We start from the raw sequence: 19,230 nt of genomic DNA on the forward strand, positions 1-19,230 counted from the left end.
TGTGGTTAACAACATCCTTACTGGTTAATATTTATGTAACCCAGAGGAAACAATCTTCACCACAACAGGTGCTTCCGCAGCCAGTTAACAAACTGAAACTTTAGAATTGAAGCTAAAGGCTCAGACGCAAGCACTAATAACATATTGCACAAAAGCAGGAAAGTTAAACGATTAAATTCTGACACAAAGCATTTGTTTATGCAGCAGCGCTGTCTGAACCAGTACCACTGAGTAATGCCATTTTAAAATTAGTATATGATGAGTGCTATGAGTATGTTGATTATCAGACAGCTAACTGAGAGTCAGGATACACGTAAATGTTGCAGACCAACACAGAGAAGGGTGTTATGGGTAACTGTAGGTCGCAGAGGCTCTTAGAAAAGCTGACATGCACACCACCCAAATCTCAACAACATGTACCACCCGGTAGTTTCAAACCCCGCACCTTGTTTCTGTGAGGCCACAGCGCTAACCAATGCACCACCAACTGTTTCACCAGCTGCCCCACTCATTAAACATGTGGCCTTTGCTTTGCCATGCAGTGCCTTGGCACAATTTCCCTCAAGCTTACTGAGCCTGATGTTTTATAGTATTTCATCAAAATCTATATTATTTTAGATGAGTTGGGATGCCATGTGGTATAATACTGCTATTGAGCACAGACGGAATCATTTAAAGTATTCACACACTAAGAAGAGTTTTGAAATGTATCAGGCTATACAGAAAAAAAGTGTCATCCTGATATCTTTTAAGTAGCATTTACTCTCATTCATCAGCTTGAAAGACACAAATTACTCCATTAATACATGCCTTATAGACCTGTTTATCTGAACACAAAATTTTTTGTAGAACTCATGTTTATCATTACGCAAAAAGCCATGAAGTTCTGCAAAATTTCAAGGTCAGGCCAACATTCACCTATTATTTTAGAGGACCAACAGTCGACTGCCAAGCTAGTGGCCCTGGAGGCTGTATTTAGGCTCCGAGCTAAATGCTGGGGTCCGCATGCTAACATGCTCACAACATCAGTGTTAAGATGTTGATGTTAATCAGCAGCTGATAATCCTGCGCAGAGCTCTATGCTCATTCACCTCCCGGGGTGCCTAGCTGGAGAAGGAACAATGCATGTTTAGCGGGTAATGTTGTGAGCAATTTTTCCCCATCTTAGTTTTGTGTGTTAACCTGCTAATATCCCACTACAGCTGAGACTAATAGGAATGTTAGTTGATATCATAAATAGTACTTTTGCAGGTATTTGGGGATAAACCACAGTATTGGACATTTTAGTTTACGTCACATCTTGACCTTTCACCGGAGGTCATCCTTGACGTGCCCTCTAAAGGAGTTGCAGCTGGGACCCAGGGTGCCACAGACAGACGCTCAGCGGGAGAAATATTGGGTTTTATTTCATTCTCAGCAGGAGGAACTTTAACTACTGGCAAGTAGGGTGTGCAGCAGTATTATTTTGCGCGTTGTTGTATTTTACAAGACGAAGTGAGCATGCACATTTGTGTTTATTTGCACTCTTCGCGGTTCAAGCAGCGGTTAGCCGCCAGCTAACGACACAGTTGTGCTGCTAGGGGAAAACAGTATGAGCAGATTTTGACGGGCGCCTTGATTTTATATATCTAAATTAATGCCTTTTGTCATGGGTGAATTGTATTTCTGTCCACCGTTATAGAGAATGTATAATTTTACTTTAAAGCAGCGTTAATTTAGTTAATCCCACTTGATGGCACAGCGACTAATAACTGGCGATTACCAACCTGTTGGTGCTTTAGACGCTATGTAGTTTCACCTGTACATATCTTGCTAGTATGTATCTGTGCAATTTAAACATTTAACATGTTTTCTACACAACAGAGTCACCTTTAAATATTGCATCAGTTATGCGACATAAGTTGAACAGTGGTCCTGCAGTGGTTCTTGTAAATCGTTGGGCTAAATTGTAGGCAGTAGTTCTTTGGTTGTTTTTCTGGTTTGGAGGACAGAATAACATCCATTGCCATCAAATACCATTCCATAACATTGCGATGATTCAGTGCTATTTAAGAGAGATTATTTTTTCATTAAAAGTTCACTTTGCTTTTTACACAGTTTTAATTGTATGTTTTTATATGTATCATATTATCTTTTATTAATCATGACATTTCATTTTGCAGTGCAAAAGGCCTCCAATATAGAGGACGTTAAAACAAAAAGAAAAGGAGCTGCGTGAGGCCGCTAAAGGCACTGGATCCCTGACCAGCTGGGTTAAAAAGAGCACATGTACCAGTTCTTTATATTGCAAAGGTATTCAGTTATAGACAACAACAATGATAAACACTATATTGCAATTTATTACTTCTTTAACATTTTCTGTCATTACTTAAGGTGGGTTTATTATTGATAAGGTGCAAGATTTGTTAATTATGGTTAATAAAAGAATAGATTAGTGCTGCAGTAGAACATTTTTCCCAGATGGCATGTGAGTGGAAAGTGGTTGGTCAGATGAGGAGATGGAGACACAGCAAAGAGGAAAAGAGGAAGACATTGAGCCAAAGCCAACAGAAAGTGTGCAGGGAACAACAAGCTAGGAGACATCGACATGGGTTGGAAGGAAAGAGGGATGCGGTTTTGTTGTAAGATTTCATGTTACAATCTGTTTGAATATGGGTTGCTATAATTCAACAGGTTATGCTGTAAATTATGTTGGTGTGTGGGGGTTTTTAAATCTTGTTCCATGTGCCCCTTTTTAACTTTGAGCACGTCTAAAGGTTTCTGCACGTCCCTGCAGTCTCACGATGCCACACGGCACTATGGATATGATATAGATATCTATAAAGCCTTGCTGCTTGCATAGCTTAAAATTACATATCAACATCTCTTGTTATAATGACAAAAGTCTCTTGTTATAAGAAGAAAAATGAGAAAAATAATTATAAGGTGAACATTTACCTAAATATTCTCATATATGGTCTTCTCTGTCACGAGAGACAGGGAACCCAAATGCAAGGCGCGAAAACACGCAGACTCAAAATATAACAGGTATTTATGAGGAAGACTGAAAAGGAGTGAAGCTTTGGGCAGGGAGGCTGAGGAGAACTGGCCGAGGTGCTGCCGTGAGGCAGGGGGACTGGGGAGACTTGACTTCCCGGGGGGGAGGACCTGTTGAGCTGGTTGGCAGAGTCTTTGAGTGCAGAGAGGTGAGAGAAGGTGCAGACCTGACTGGAGACACGGGGTGAAGCAGGCAGGCAGAAGGGTAGTGGCACAGGGAACTGGAGATGATTGTCATGTGGTCTGGAGTGTGGCACACAGCAGGTTTGCAGACATGAGGAGCAAGGAGTGAGGCTGGACACAAGGAAACAGGCGTAAATAAGGAGAAGGAAGCAAGCACAGGGAATAAGCTGTACGTGGCTGTAGTAGGCTAGTTGTGAGGTGAGCACCAAGAGTGACTGTGGGACCTGGGATTTTGTGCAGCAGTCTTGATGAGTAGATGAGAGGCAGAAGTGTTGGCTGATATGTTGTGGGTAGCTGAAGGAGGGAGGCAGAGAGAGAGAGAAAGAGACAGAGGAGAGCCACACCCCAGACACGGACACACAGGCATAAACAAGTAAGACCAAGGAAAACAAAACAGGAACACAGGGGAAAAGGGGAAACGCAAGGAAAAAGCCCAGGGTCACGGCCAGGGCCTTGCAATCCTCTATAGTAGGAAAATGACAAAAAGCTACGTCCTGTTTGATTAATAAACAAGTGTTGTCATGACACCAAAACTACGACTTTGATATGATACCTGCCTAAATATTTCAATAAAGATACTGAAACGATACCAAAGCAAAAACCTAAAACATTAGGAGAAGTAATGGAATAATAGACAACAGAACTTTGAACTTAAAATTCTGTTTCAATTATGTTAATGTTTCTATACTTTAATATTTCAGTTTTCAGTTTGATAGCCTATGTAGATTGTGAACTACTTTTAGAGAGCCCATTCTCATGAATTGTCATTTTTTAATTTAATTTGAATAAATACAAAACTAGAAAAGGCGCTCAGTAGAGCGCAGACCTCCACAAAGGAGGTGTACTGAGTCATTTCAGTTTACTTTAGTGCAGTACTGTAGTTTGCAGGGTAATAATCCTGTATTTGAGCTTCATTAACATGAAGTGCGAGACTTACAATTAATGTCATTTATGTTTACTTATTTTCATGTTCGATAAAATTGCAGTTTATGTGCTGTTAAGTGTTTTCTTGTTTCTTTGTTTTTTCATGCATGCAGGTTTTTTGACAATGAATTTGTACATTTATAACATTAATAATTGGATTATTGTAAATAATTAGATCAAGGTAATAGTGTTATTAGAGTTATACATGGTATGCATTAATCTGATGTCCCCTATACTTGAGTTTCTGTGATTTCTTTGATAGTTAACTTTATATTTGCAACCTTGCCTATAGAGATGTTAAATTAGATGGTAAATTAGCTAAAAAGATAGAGCCAAATTAAACAGTTATCATTGCCCTTAATTGCCTCGTCAAACTCCGAGGGTGAAAAAAGTCACAGAATAAATCACACTCATTTGACTTAAAGTATATTTCAGGGCGTAGGCATGAGGGTATTATGTTATCTATCACATTCAATAAATTGACACTCTTTGAATTCTTTGAACAGGTCGGCTTGTCCGTCGGCGAGATGCTTCACCAAGTTGGACTTGTTGGCTCCCTTGGTCTGCATCTATGTTTCCAACAATTGTTAGAGCCGGGCTTTGTGGTGTCCATGGGCTTGCCCTGATTGTCAGCTACTGATGCAACTCAAGAAATACGGCTTTTATTAAAATAAAATGGAGTACAGTACCGTTTTTAACAGCAGGGTATTGCAATATCTTTATAGTGTTGGTAAACCATGCAGAACTATAATGAACAACATCAACCTTAAAATGGGTCCTACTCTGTTTCTCTTATGCAGGGCTACTGGAGTTCTGCATCGTCAAAAGATCACATGAATATTTTCCAAAGCGTTGTGCATTCAAAAGCATCTCACAAACCCATAAAGTAATAAGCACATTCCTTGAAGGTCCCAATCACCTTTTTAGGAGCTTGTTAGATGTGTACAATGTGTCTACTATATCAGCTCCGGCACACTTACTATCCAAAATAGGAACAAGCTGGCCTTTTTGAAAGCAGAATACAATATGTCTTAAATAACAGTCCTATACATTCATATTATGAGTAATATGGGTTTGTTCTGTTCTCAGACTTGTGAACAGATATGAACAGTTACATCAGCCGCCTTTACTTTTTTGTTGAGTTAGCAATTTAGATTTGTGTTGATTTATAGCCGCACAGTTTTTACGAGAGAAAAAACACGTTCACTTCGTGACTGTGGCCAAGTCCACTAGATCCCCTCACTGTGTTTGCTGTTCCCTTATTTGACCACCTATGGTAGACCTCAGCTGGTGTTATTACTTAGCCAGAATAAAAAATTCTGTCACAAAGTCTGTCACAGCTTTTAAATAAGGTACGTTGAATACACGTGAAATTATCTATATTTTCCTACAAGGTGAAACATAGACAAGAAGAACATTTTATAAAAGACAAAACTGTGAGTTTGTCTTGTCAAACCATCCTTGTTTATCTCTTTGCAATGTCAGCAGCATTAGACAGGTGCTCAGCTACAGAGGCTGGCGAACTGTTTTTATTCACAAACAAGATTAAGATCTTACAGCCATTTACGATAATGAACATTATACATGCCAAACATGAGCATATTAATATTGCTATAGAGCAACAAAGTCAGCATAGGAACGAGGCTGGTGTGGATATATGGGTAGACTTTTAAGGATAAAGGCAGAAATTTTAAAAATCCGATGAAAAGACCAAAACACCAATGACTGCATGCTTATAAAGTATTGTCTGTGTATCCAAAGCCTGATTTATCTTACTTTTCTGTGCCATGAGCTCCATTGTTGTCCAAACAACTAATAAAAACACATCAATCAGCCACTCTGTGACACTAGGTGACATGTTTCCTTATTGGGAAAAATAGGGGCATGGTAGATTATTGAGAAAACAGCTCAAAAGACTAATGACGGTGGACACTGTCAAAGTCTCTGGAAAGGAGTTCCAGTACATCTGAGACTACTGGTACGCTCCTATGGGTCTTATCAGAGGGAAAGGGACAAATAACCTATAATGTGTTTAAGTTACATTCTTTGTGACCACATCAAAAATGGCACAACTCTCAGTTTTGCTGTAACTGTTAAAGTGTTTTTTTAGATAAACATCCCGCCTTCCAGGCAGAAAGGCACAAGTTAATGCCACATAAGATCAATCTAAACAATGAAAATGTGGACTTAACAGAGCAAAAATCATTATCATCAACGTCTATCAAGCTTAATACTAATTTGGCTGAGTCCAACGTATCTGGTTGTGTGAACTGCAGAACTGGAGCTGACAGGAGGGTCTGATAAAGAGGAAGTGTTCCCTAACCACTGGCATACACACTCAATTTTATATAACCCAGGCCACAGGAAAAAGAATATCTCAAGGGAAATGGTTAATAAAGGTACAGTGAGAATTGCTTTGTCAGTGAAACCTGTTTGTGTTTCTTGGTTTAAACAACATTTTAAGTATCTGTAATGGAAGCAGATTGTAATATATCACTGTGATGACTACTTTGACTACTGGGGGAAAGGGACACAAGTCACAGTAACTTCTGGTGAGTAATAATCCAAAATATTTTGAGTGAGGAATATTCACTATTTTTCTGGTTTATTATTGATATTGGTTTAAACTGTACTTAAACTAGGATAAAATCTGCAGAAAAAACAAAATATCTGGTAAAATGTTATATTTAGTTATATACAGAGCTTTGGGATTAAGTATCATAATTTATCTGATGATACAAACTGACATTTTTTGCACTGAAGTGCTATTGAAACCTGTCACTGTGACAATTACTATGACTACTGGGGAAAAGGAACAATGGTGACTGTCACAGCAGGTAAAATACGCTTTTTTGTCTTCATATTGAAATTTTAATAATAACACTGTTTAATATAGAATATTTTCATCTAATTGGTATTAAAAGCCTCTGAGGTGCTAGTTCTTGTATGTTGGGTGTGTTGCCGTATTGTACTGTGATAACTATTTAAAGTACTGGGGAAAAGGCACGATGGTTACAGTTACATCAGGTAAGCAATCTTTTTTTTTCTCTCTCTTGTGTATTGATTTTGATTTAAAAAATTTCAGCATTTTCTTAAAACAGTCGTGACACCATGCAGGTCATTAATTTCTGGATACTGTACATTAAATGCGTTATAATCGGTAGACCCTTCTGAATTCCTATCTGCAAAAGCCAAAGAAAATATGACAAGTAGATTGTCATGAAATAAACTACCATGGCAAGGGTAGATATCTGCGAACAGGTTTTTGTATGCAGTGGTTAATAATTTATTGCACTGTGACTACGCTTTTGACTACTGGGGAAAAGGCACTATGGTCACCGTCACCTCAGGTATGTAATTTTATTGTTTCTGACTAGACAAAAATTCCTAATTACATTGCTAAAATATATCTTCATTTGTAGTCCTGTAGTCACAACCGCTTGCCAGCAATAAGACCACCAACATTATACTGTGACCTCACAAAGAATTTGCCAAAAGTTTAAAAGTCTCAGGCGTTTAGATCAGTTTGAACACAAGTCTATCAACTGTGGTGTATTTTAGTTTGATTTTTAACTGTTGCTGAAACCAAATTGTAAGACATGAAGTAATGGCTTATTGGAGAAAAGAGTTTTAATGAAAAGTGTGAATTGACTCTCAACTGTGACTGCTGGGGCATTTCGACTATAGGGGAAAAGGCACTATGGTAACAGTCTCATCGGGTAAGATTTGAAGCATTTAAAATCTACAGTAGGGTATTTTTCAGACTGTGAAGTGCCTTTTTTAAATTACACCGAACGTCTGATCATGTTCAATCTGAATTCAAAAAGGAATTGTTTTAACACAGCATGTACTGTAAAAAGTCAAACAGCGATATTCTCAGTTGAACACAATGATTGATAATTATGGCTAGTGTGTTTTGGGTCATTTCAGTGGATTTTATAACAGTGGGATTAAATAAATATTAAGGTGCTGGCTATTAGTAGATGCAGCCTTTTCATACGAACAGCTAAGTAGATTCAGCACTGTTACTATAATGCTTTTGACTACCTGGGAAAGGGTACGCTGGTAACCATTTCATCAGGTAAGAACAGTATTTAATCTCATACATAACTGCTGAAACAAAAAAAATATGTTTTTGTAAGAATATGCAGTCAACTTAGTTAATAATTGTTTACCGACTTTAAACCATCTTTTACTTCAAATTCAAAAATTTACTAATGCATATTGTCAGTGTTATGCAGTTAAACTATTTTACCTATTTATGTATTGAATGGCACATAACTATGACAAATAATATTGAGGGAGGTTTGGGTTTGGTGCAACAAAAGACATCAAAATAAATGGGATCGAGAAACACAAAAGTCCGTGTCTGGAGGTTAACTGAAATTTCGACATTCAACATTTTAAAGGTACTGCCTTCCATGCTGTGCTTTGTTACATTACTGAATCAGTTCGGTTGACTTCTCTCTGTTTTAACTAATGCCAAGTGAAAAATGTCTTATCTTTTTAATTAGGCATTGTAATAACACATTTGTTTTTCCTTTTCTTAGCCACTCCAACTCGACCAACTCTGTTTCCTCTGGTGCAATGTGGTTCTGGTACTGGAGGCATGTTCACTCTTGGCTGCCTTGCCACTGGCTTCACACCTTCCTCACTGACCTATGCATGGGACGAAAATGGCGCTGACTTGCCAGAATTCATTCAGTACCCTCCAGTAAAGAATGGCAACCTCTATACGGGAGTCAGTCAAATCCAAGTGAAGAAACAAGACTGGGATGCTTACCAGACATTCCACTGTGATGTGACACATGTTGCGGGAAATGGAAGAGTTACTTTCGTTCGACAAAGTAAGACCCATGCTAAGTCCTATATAAATGCCTTTTTAGTAGTTGAGTTGAATTCTAGTTTCACATGGCAGAGCTGTTAGCATATTTTAGAATTGTGCAACAATTTTAATGTTTTAAAATTTGAATGTATTAATTATGGAATGTGACAATGTACAACCACTTTGGTAATAATAACTGATAAATAATGTAATATTTGATTGGTAGACTGTTGCGAGTAAGTTGAGGTAAAATACCGTATCAACCAGATCACCCTTAGCCAAATACAGTTTTAGATTTTACTGTACGGTAAACAAATAAATTAATATAGTACTAACCAAGCACTGCTAGGCTGCTTCTGATAAGGAAAAAAATATAACTTTCAATAGCAGCAATGTTTTTATATGAGAATTGGGTGAACTTATGTCAAATAACTAATTCAAGTTACAAAAACTTTTAAAAATTTAAAAATAATTAAATGAATATAGCACAATTGATGTTATAAATGTAGCTCAAAATGCTTTATGTAAAACAAAGATAAAGATAAAAAGAATATAATGATAATAATACACAGTTAGAGTTAAATTTTATAGGTGTAATTTGTTTTAAAAAAAATTAATATGTATAACCTAGTTTCATGGGTTGTCTGGGAAGTGTTATTAGAGGCAGACTTCACCACACCTTTGTAAATTCATCCCAAGCTGCTAATGTTGACCGTAAAAGACGGTTGGTTTAAGTGTTTTAGAAACAAATATACTCCGACCTGTCATTCAAAAGAAACCTAAACACAGGGCGGCAGAAAATGACCTCCAACTTTTAAAAAATGAAATAGCATGAAATATCCTTAACTATTTTTAATTTAATCACTAGTATGCCTAGCAAACAAACCAAACAGTGAGGTGGAATGAGAAGGCTGAAGCTCGCTCATGTATGTTCTTCTGATTCAGTCTATTTTTATTCTTTACTAATATACTGTATATCCTCTGCACCTGTCTAAACACAGATTATTGCAATGTGCTCTGCTTCTTTCCATCTGTCTGCGTAATCATAGTTCTTCTAATTCTGTCTGCCTCCACTTTTGCTAATTGTTGATAATTAACATTCACATTAAACCTGTGTTTGCTTGCCTGAAAAGTCAATGTATATGCAGAAGCAAGCATTAAAGTTCTGCTGTTCAACTATGTAATTTTTTTTACTATGAAAATCTTTTTTCCTTTTGACTCTTTCTGCACACTTTAGTAACAAGGTACAGTTAATTTGAGGAGTGTAATTACTATGTGCATTTGTGTGTGCAAGTTGCATAACATAGTACAGAAAAGTCATAAACTCCGTTATATTCTGAGTCTACAGTAAATCTAGTACATCTATATTACAAGAACGTTGTAGCACATAGTTAATCTCTGCTTCTGCATATATATATATATATGTGTATATATATATATATATATATATATGTATATATATATATATACTTCGTTCCCTGCTTCTGCATACATATATTTGTGTATGTGTTTGTTTTTCAGAGGTGCCTTATCAGTTGCCAACTCTTAGTGTGTTGGCCTCCTCTGTTGAGGAACACGAAGCTTCCTTCTCCTGCCTTGCCAAAGATTTTTCACCAATCGAGTATGAGATCAAATGGCTGAAAAATGAAGTGGAAATCCACGAACAAATATACGACCAGAAAAAACCTATCGCTGAAACCGATTACGGGAATGGAACCGTACTGTACACTGCAGGGAGTTTTCTCACAGTAAAGTCCAGTGAATTGCCTCGTAACACTAAGTTGACATGTGAGTTTAAGGGGAAAAATGACAACGGCGAAGCATTCATTAATTCCTCTTTGATCTACCACCCTGACGGACCATGTCGTGAGTAAATTTCTACTTTTCTTTGAAACTTTTATATAAATTGAATAGAAATTCCAGTGGTTTTGGACTGATTTCTGTTCAATAATTTTTCATGAATTTCTCACTCAGCTTCTGGATGTCCTGAAGCTGATGTGGACGTAAAGATCGAAGGTCCTACAATGGAGGACATCTTAGTGCACCGTAAAGGATATTTAAAATGTCATGTCAAGATAAACAAGCCATCTGTTGAGAAGATTTTCTGGGAGAACCAGGATGGAAATGAAATGGCTGGCGCCTCACTGACCCCCCATAAAGGAAGCACGGCCACATTTATTGTTCCATTGGAGATCACATATGAGGAATGGAGCCAGGGGATAAAGCGCTACTGCGTTGTTGAACATAGTGATTGGTTTGAACCATTAAAGACACTCTATGAAAGGAATACTGGTAAGACTATTCAGCAATTGTGCACTAAAAGCCTGTGTTTAATTTTTCTTGTCATGCCATCAAATACGTTATAAATGTTATATGTGGGTGTATTTTGTATCAGAGATATCTTAATGTACTATAGGTACTTTCATATGTGGCAGGAGGCCTAATTGTTCTCTCATGCTTGCAGGAGGGCAGACTGAACATCCTTCAGTGTTTATGCAGCCACCAATAGAACAAACTAGAAAAGAAAAGGTGACCCTGACTTGCTATGTGAAAGACTTCTTCCCTAAGGATGTTTACGTGTCTTGGCTTGTTGATGACCAGCCAGCAGACTCACAGTACGAGTTCAGTACCACAGACCCTATAGAAAACGAAGGATTATATTCTGTGTATAGCCAGTTAACACTCAGCCTTGATCAGTGGAAAAACGATGACATGGTGTATAGCTGCGTAGTTTACCACCAATCTGTGGTTAACAATTGTAAAACCATTGTCAGATCCATTGGGTACAGATCACATCAACAAACCAACCTGGTCAACCTCAACATGAACATCCCTGAAACGTGCAAGGCCTAGTAGATGTTATTTTGTGTTGCTGTGTCTCCTGCTGATTGTTGTTTGATGTTTGTTGCTTGTGATATGACATTGTGTTTGTCTTTTTAATGCAGATTCAAAATCAAAATAAAAAAAAAAGCACTTTGCAACTCCTGTGTTGTTTGTCGCACGCACTTCATGTCTTTATTCAACCATTATTTTGAGCTACATGTTTATCGTAAGTGTACAGTCACCATGCTGTCCGAATGCAGCGCAAATTAGGGGTAGATATTAGCAGGTTCGATTTGTAAAGCACAGTGACAGTAATAATATATCAAACTTTCAACATCATATTCTGTTTACTAGACAAACGCTGCCACCACCTCTCACTAACTTTAGGCAAAAATTCTATTGAATAAATCATATTTGGTTACTGTTGTTTGTAGCTGGTGCATGGACACTGTGCGACTTTGTGTCTTTGTGTACTTGTGTTTTCTCTACTGGGTCTTGCACCACCAACACAAGATAGATGATTGTTTCAGGACAAACTCCTGCTCTGTGGTCTCTCAGTCAAATGAATAATATACTGATTCACAAGCCAAGTCATGCATGTCCCACCAATAATGGGGTCTTTCAAAAGCAAATCAGCATCACTATAGGACCACTTTGATCAACATAATCAACATTTTAGAATGACATACAAAACTATTAGGCTTTATGATACACTCATAGCAATGTAATTAGTAACAAGACATATGCCAGTATTGTTTTGTTTGTTTTTTAAGAAATGAGGTTATAAAATATATTACTGTACTACAGGAAATTAATAGAATTTATTGCTCACTGTCTTATGAGCTTTTCTTCAGAGCTGGGCGTGGATTGTCCTTGGTATTAACAGAATAATTACTGTACATTACATCCAGAGATCCTGATTAACTGGGACAGTGACATGGGGGCAGAAGAAGATAACACTGGAAACACAGCGCTCACCTTTATCCTTCTCTTCCTCATCACTCTGCTGTTCACCATTGCAACCACTTTTTTCAAGGTAACAATTTGTTTGTAAGTTTGAGCTGTGAAAAAGACAACTGGATAAATAGTTCTATGTATTCAAATGACAGAGATGTTGGCAGCAAACTCCTTGTAACATGAGGACTGGAAGGACGGCAGGCGATAGAGACAATATCAGCAACACATGATTGTAATGAATGTGATATGATCGGACCATAGCTGCCCCAGTAAATGTCATATAATTTTGAATATTTAAGTACATCTTGGTGCTGTAGAAAATACTTTATTTACCACTCTGACCAGCAACTGAAATAACAATAAAAGCAACACTTGTGTAAGTTAATACAGCGAAACAGAATAAACTTAAAATAAAAATCAACTTTTTAAAGCTGATTACACTGGACACATGTTGAATTAACTCTGTGGTAACCTGTGGTGTATTGAGTTATGTCATCCTGACCTCAACATTCATTATTTCAAATTTCAAGACTATTGTAGTGAATTGAAGTGTGGCTATTGCTGTTACTGTTGATTAAGCAAAATTAATTCAGCAAATATGTACAACAAACCTCAAAAGGAAGCAGTTGTAACATATCATTGTGCACAGTGCATTTGTATTTGTGCCGTTTGTATAGGTGCAGTGCCTCACTTGACAATAATGAAGTTGAGCTGACTTTAAAAAGACATTAAGCCAGCTTTGGAATCGAAAATAAATATATAGGTTCCAGGGGTGAGAGGTTTACTTTAACTATATGGGACATTCTTACATAGAGGTCAGACCAGCATTCAAGATTTATGTGTGTATTATAATATTTTATGAGGAAGCAATGTTGTAACTGTTATGTGCATATGTCGGTCATATAATACATTTCCAGTATAACCAAAATTTAAGGAGCGACAAATAGCAGGAATATGAACATTTTGGTGGAGTATTACTAATCCATACTTTTAATGTTTTTTCTGTCTTTTCAGGTTAAATGAATCAACTCGAACTCTGTAAAAAAAAAAAAGAAAAGACAATTCTCACACTTTTTTCTTATAAACTCATAGTATCATGTAAGTAATCACAATTTTCATTTTAATTACAAGAGCTGTATGTCTTTAAAAAATAAATGTTTAAATGAAGATAAGAACTGATGTTGCTATTCCTTTTTTCTCTCCCATTATTTTGAAATTGTTTGTATTTTCTTGTTTCACTTAGGAAAGTTTAAAACACAATACTCATACCATTGCTACTTAACATTTTATTTTTTGTATTATTTCATTATGTAATGTGATTTTATGCTCATCCCCTCCCCAGCACCTGGATTCAACAGCCCTTTTTCATCTCAACATGTAAATGTGGCGATTTCACAGTCCGTTAGTTTTTGAGTCTGTTATTGATAGACTCGAAAACTAATACCTTTAGCAAAGTTATGAGAGGACACATGAAATCTATGTGAAAACATATGTAAACTGATATGAGATATTTAAATGTGCACACTGTTTCTCTTACTGGCATAACCAAACCTCACACCTGGTGCCTGTGATGCACCGTTGCTCCCTGTATTGTTTCACTTCTGCATTTTGGTACTTTTTGGGGACCTGGGTGTTACTCAATGCTTCCGCCTGCTGTTAACCCTGATCGCTCTGCCCTGTCAAGCTGCAACATCTGTGCAACAGACTTACAGCCCTATCTCCACCTGACCTTAAGACACCAGACACTGCAAAAATACAACTCTGCCATCTAGTCTAAATATAAAGATATTACACTTAAAATTGAGACTATACAGTTGATTACATGACCAAAATCAGAAGGTATGTACAATGTATAGCTAATTTTTGAAAAATTATCACATCTTACATTTGGAAGGAGGCAAGAAAAGACAAAATAATCTCTGCTCTTTTTTAGAACGGAATGATCCCTCTCCAAACATCACACTGCACCCTGTCTGGGAAGGTAAATTCGGGGCCTCACAAGTGAGACTCATCTGCACTCTAAGTGGCTTGCTTACAGACAAATCGAATGTGGAGTGGCAACAGGATGACAAACCTCTAAACATTGTGCCAATTCAGAGGAAGCTGCAGGTGGTGGGAGAGGAGCAAGCCTTCAGTCTAAGCAGTCAGATTGAGCCAAATAAGTCAGAGTGGGAAAACGGCTCAAGCTTTACATGCAAAGCCACTCACGACGGACAAGAACTTATGAAAACAATAAATATTTGTCAGAGTAAGTATGTCTACTGTTTCACCGCACAATATGAAGATTGCTGTTATGACTGTTGTAAGAAAAAACTGCATGGCACTATAAACTGAGTAGTTTAAAGAGATTAACATATACAGACGTACACGATTTTCCTGCAGTCTATTCAAGCACCCCTTCAATTCATGTGGAGATTCCCAGCTTCAAGACAGTAATGACGGCAGCAACTACAGTGAAAGCCACATGTTCTGTCCACACTATTTTTGATGCCAAGGTGACCTGGCTACTGGATGAAATACCTGCACAAAGTGGCCTGCTGAAGCAGGATACAAGCACAACTCTTAAAATCAGTACTTTGACAGTTCCCTCAAGTCAGTGGGAAAAACTCAAGGTTATAACATGTAAAGCTGACCATAAGTGTCTCTCATCTGTGAAGAAGACTCTAAATGTAACAAGTAAGACGACCATACGACATGAAAATCAGATGTATTATAACTGAATCGAACTGTAAAGAAATAATTCTTTGTTTCCTTTCTGTATCATCCAGGGCCTGCAGCTACAGATCCGTCGGTGGAGATCAGGAGATCTCTCCCAGATGTGCTGAAGGGAAAGAGTGCTGTTCTCGCGTGTGAGATCACACAGCTCTCCACCAGTGGCTTCTACATCACCTTTCAGGCCAACGATGTTGACATCTACGAGAGACAGTACATTGATCTTCCCGAAGCCCCAGGCCTCCATTCAATCACTAGACGCCTCTCTGTCCCTCCAAGTTACTGGAAGAAAAACTCGACTTTCACCTGCAAAGTCGATCAAGGCTTCTCCAGAATTTTCAGGTCGAACACAACAGGCAATTTTTTTGGTGAGAGGGGTTACTCATCTTTCCCATCGTGACAGTTGATTTAATGTTTCACACTTTATTAATCTGTAATAGAGTCATTCGTTGATGCGCCGATCCATCTCTCATTCAGTGGACCCATCTGTGGAACTTCTTTTGATCCCCGGCGAAGAGTCAGGGCCACAGAGGCTCCTATGCTCTGGGAGGGGCTTCAACCCCCAAATTAAGTGGTCTTCTGAGTCTCAGACAATACCTCCCTCAAACTATGACATCACCATGGGGGCAGACGGACACGTGGCAGTAACCAGTCAACTGCATGTCTCTCGCCAAGACTGGAAAACGGGGAAGGTCTTCACTTGTAATGTGTCCGACAGCTCCCTGAAGGAAAATGTCAGCAAGAGCATCAGCCTCTGCTCAGGTAAAATGAAACCATATAGCCATAATCATATTAATGCATTAAGTATAGGTTAACCACATTCGTACTGTTTCTGAATCATCCACTAAGAATTTGACCCATTTCTTTCTCATAATCATTACTTTATAGCCATTTACTCTCCCTTCAATTTCATGTTCTTTTTCAGTAACCGCAGCATCATCTCACATAGTTGGCGTATATGTTCAGGGACCTCCACCGCAGGAGTTTCAGACCGGGGGACAGGTGACGATCACCTGTCTTCTGGTCGGACCTCATCTTAGGGATTTCTCGATCGCCTGGAAGGTAGGTGAGGCCAGTTATTCTCAGAATGCCCACACGGAGGCGCCAGCGAGTCACGGTAACGGGACGGAGACCTTGCGGAGCTTCCTCAATGTGTCGGCAGAGGACTGGCACGCACACAAACGGGTGTCCTGTGAGGGAAAGCACCGATGCTCCAGCCAGGGCTACAGGGACCATATAAGCAAAAGCAGAGGTAGTGATCGCACGTAAAAAGCACGACATTGATTCTTTGCAGTTGTGAATAGCTGTTTCTGGATTTCTAGAGGGTCCAACATAGTTCCAGGTTACATCAGAAGCTCACCGTTAAAAAAAAAAAAATGAATATGCTCCATGACGCTCTTGCTGGTTGTGACTAAATGGTGGGACTGAAATAGCCAAAAAAAAAAAAACCTTCATTTACCGTGCTCTTCTTTTTGTTTCCCAAGACCTGTATAGGCCAACAGTGAAGATAGTAGAACCAGCTGCCTCTGAGCTGTCCACGTCGGACGTCCTCACACTCGTTTGCCTGGTTTCTGGATATTTCCCATCCAATATCATCGTGTACTGGCAAGAGGATGGCCAGAGACTCCCATCAACTCGCTACACCAACAGCGCCGCGTGGAAATACGCAGGGACCGGCACTTATTCCATGAGCAGCAAACTGAACGTATCCAAAACCGAGGACAAGAGGTCTACGTACTCTTGTGCCGTTAGACACGAGTCGTCTGAAACGCCTTTTGAAAGCACTATAAAGGACGTGTTTGGTGAGTTGAGAATGATCATTTAATACAACTGCAGTTCGCTGGTGTTCATTGCATTGTGGGGTTTCTCATCCTTCTCTGGTCTCAGTGTCGCTAAATAGCAGTCGTGTAAGCTCAAAGGTAAAGACAAGTGATTTCAACATTTTTATTAGCATTTTGCTTTTGACTTTAAAAAAAACAAACATTGGAACGTGACCTGTAAATGTCCCCAGGTTCTTCCTGCTCCGTGACCTTCCTCAGTACTAATTCATGGGGAAAAACAAACCAAAACAATAACTTTTATGTGTATTTTCCCCAGCCACAGTGACCTACAGCAAACCTTCGGCCACCTTGCTCCAAGGCCCAAACGAACTTGTGTGCCTGGTCTTTGGCTTTAGCCCTGCGTCCATTAACATCACATGGTTTCTCGATGAATCCATGGAACTGCTGGACTACAACACCAGTGAGCCCCACAGAGGGCGGAACGGCAAGTTCAGTATCCAAAGCCACCTTCGTCTGTCCCAAGGCAACTGGTTATCTGGGGCAGTCATCACCTGCCGAGTGACACATGCAAACACCACCCTATCCTTGAGTAAAACGAAACCAGGTGCTAGTTTGCCCATTCACTCACATCCTCTTGCATATTAAAGACTGCACATACTAGGTTAACCACTTATTTCATACATTGAGTCAGTTAGGTAACTGCATGGATTATTTTATTAAAATCTCTTTGCTGTCCTTTTTCCATGGCAATTCTTTCACAGGCACCTTGGATCACTGTTATTTCTTAGATGACATCATACATGCTGATGTGTATCAAGACATAGGTGTGGAAAGCTGGTATATGGCTTTCACTTTCCTCCTCTTTTTCTTCATCTCCATCATCTATGGTGTCTTGGCTACCATAATTAAGGTAAGGGATCATTCTGTCATTTGTATGGTTTTAATTTCTCTGTTATGTTTAATATTGTCATTATTATAGAATATTCATATTTCTGGGTAGTTAGAATTGAACTTTTTTAATATTTCTATACAAAACAAAACTGTCATAAGACCCTAACACGTTCCCTGTCTTTGCCCCCCCCCCCTTTAGACTAAATGATGATGATCAAAAGACAGATGATCCAAATGTGGACTTTTCGGTCTTTTCATGGCAAATGGTCTGACTAGTTTTAAATTTCTTTCTTTTTAAATTTCTTTTTGAGTTTCTTTCTTTCTTTTTTTTAAATATTTCTATTAAAATCGAATTTCATGGAATTGGTTTATATATATATATATATTCATTTCTTTTGATGTTTCATTGTATTTGCTATGGAATGTATGTAATGCATTTGTGTAAGAGAAAAAAGACAAAAATAAATAAATATATGAATATCTCAAATAAATGAAGCTTCAAATTGATTACACATACTGATATAAACCATTTTTTTAAATCTTCATGGATGTGCTTAGTACTACAGGATACTGTGTCACAGGACTAACATGCCTGTATTACTCAGACTGTCCACAAGATGGAGACAAACCTCCACATCCAAGAGCAGTGATTTGCCACCTCTGTGTGAAACACTGGTCATGTAGAAATTTCAAGATGCTGACAGGTCTGAACTGAACTTTCTAAATGGTATGATACAGAGGTACATTCACTTAAAAGTACACACACTGTTTTTCTGTCTCTTCCCCTTTCCATACATGCACACACACACACACACACACACACACACACACACACACACACACACACACACACAGTCACTGTAAATGTGTGTCTTTGAGTTAGAGCTGCATGTTAGGGTCTGCATTTGTGTACCTTGTGGGTTTAAAGGAATTCACATCTGGGAAGGTTGACATTAAGCACATCCAGGCTTACTATTGGCTGCCTCTGGAGTGATCTGGCCCTGTGTATGCCCCGATTGGCTGGGGACCCCATGGCAGCCGGCCCAAATCTGTGATGCTGTTGCTGGGATGGAGTCACAGCACGCTGCTGCCAGTCTA

The 19,230-nt window shown here is 38.6% G+C and overlaps 1 protein-coding gene across 1 annotated transcript in view; it reads left to right on the forward strand.

Annotated features, from left to right (window-relative positions):
* Positions 1–18,477, forward strand: part of LOC120806253 (immunoglobulin mu heavy chain) — a 41,206-nt gene extending 22,729 nt beyond the window's left edge. Inside the window, 11 exon segments of the mRNA XM_040157203.1 lie at positions 6,650–6,695; positions 8,694–8,990; positions 14,682–14,996; positions 15,131–15,424; positions 15,517–15,828; positions 15,938–16,222; positions 16,386–16,712; positions 16,945–17,262; positions 17,558–17,845; positions 18,003–18,151; positions 18,332–18,477. Coding sequence (XP_040013137.1) covers positions 6,650–6,695; positions 8,694–8,990; positions 14,682–14,996; positions 15,131–15,424; positions 15,517–15,828; positions 15,938–16,222; positions 16,386–16,712; positions 16,945–17,262; positions 17,558–17,845; positions 18,003–18,151; positions 18,332–18,340 — 2,640 coding nt within the window. The 3' untranslated portion in view covers positions 18,341–18,477.
* The last annotated feature ends 753 nt before the right edge of the window (positions 18,478–19,230 follow it).

This window comes from Xiphias gladius, chromosome 3 (assembly GCF_016859285.1).
Source record: "Xiphias gladius isolate SHS-SW01 ecotype Sanya breed wild chromosome 3, ASM1685928v1, whole genome shotgun sequence".
NCBI classification, from domain to species: domain Eukaryota; kingdom Metazoa; phylum Chordata; class Actinopteri; order Istiophoriformes; family Xiphiidae; genus Xiphias; species Xiphias gladius.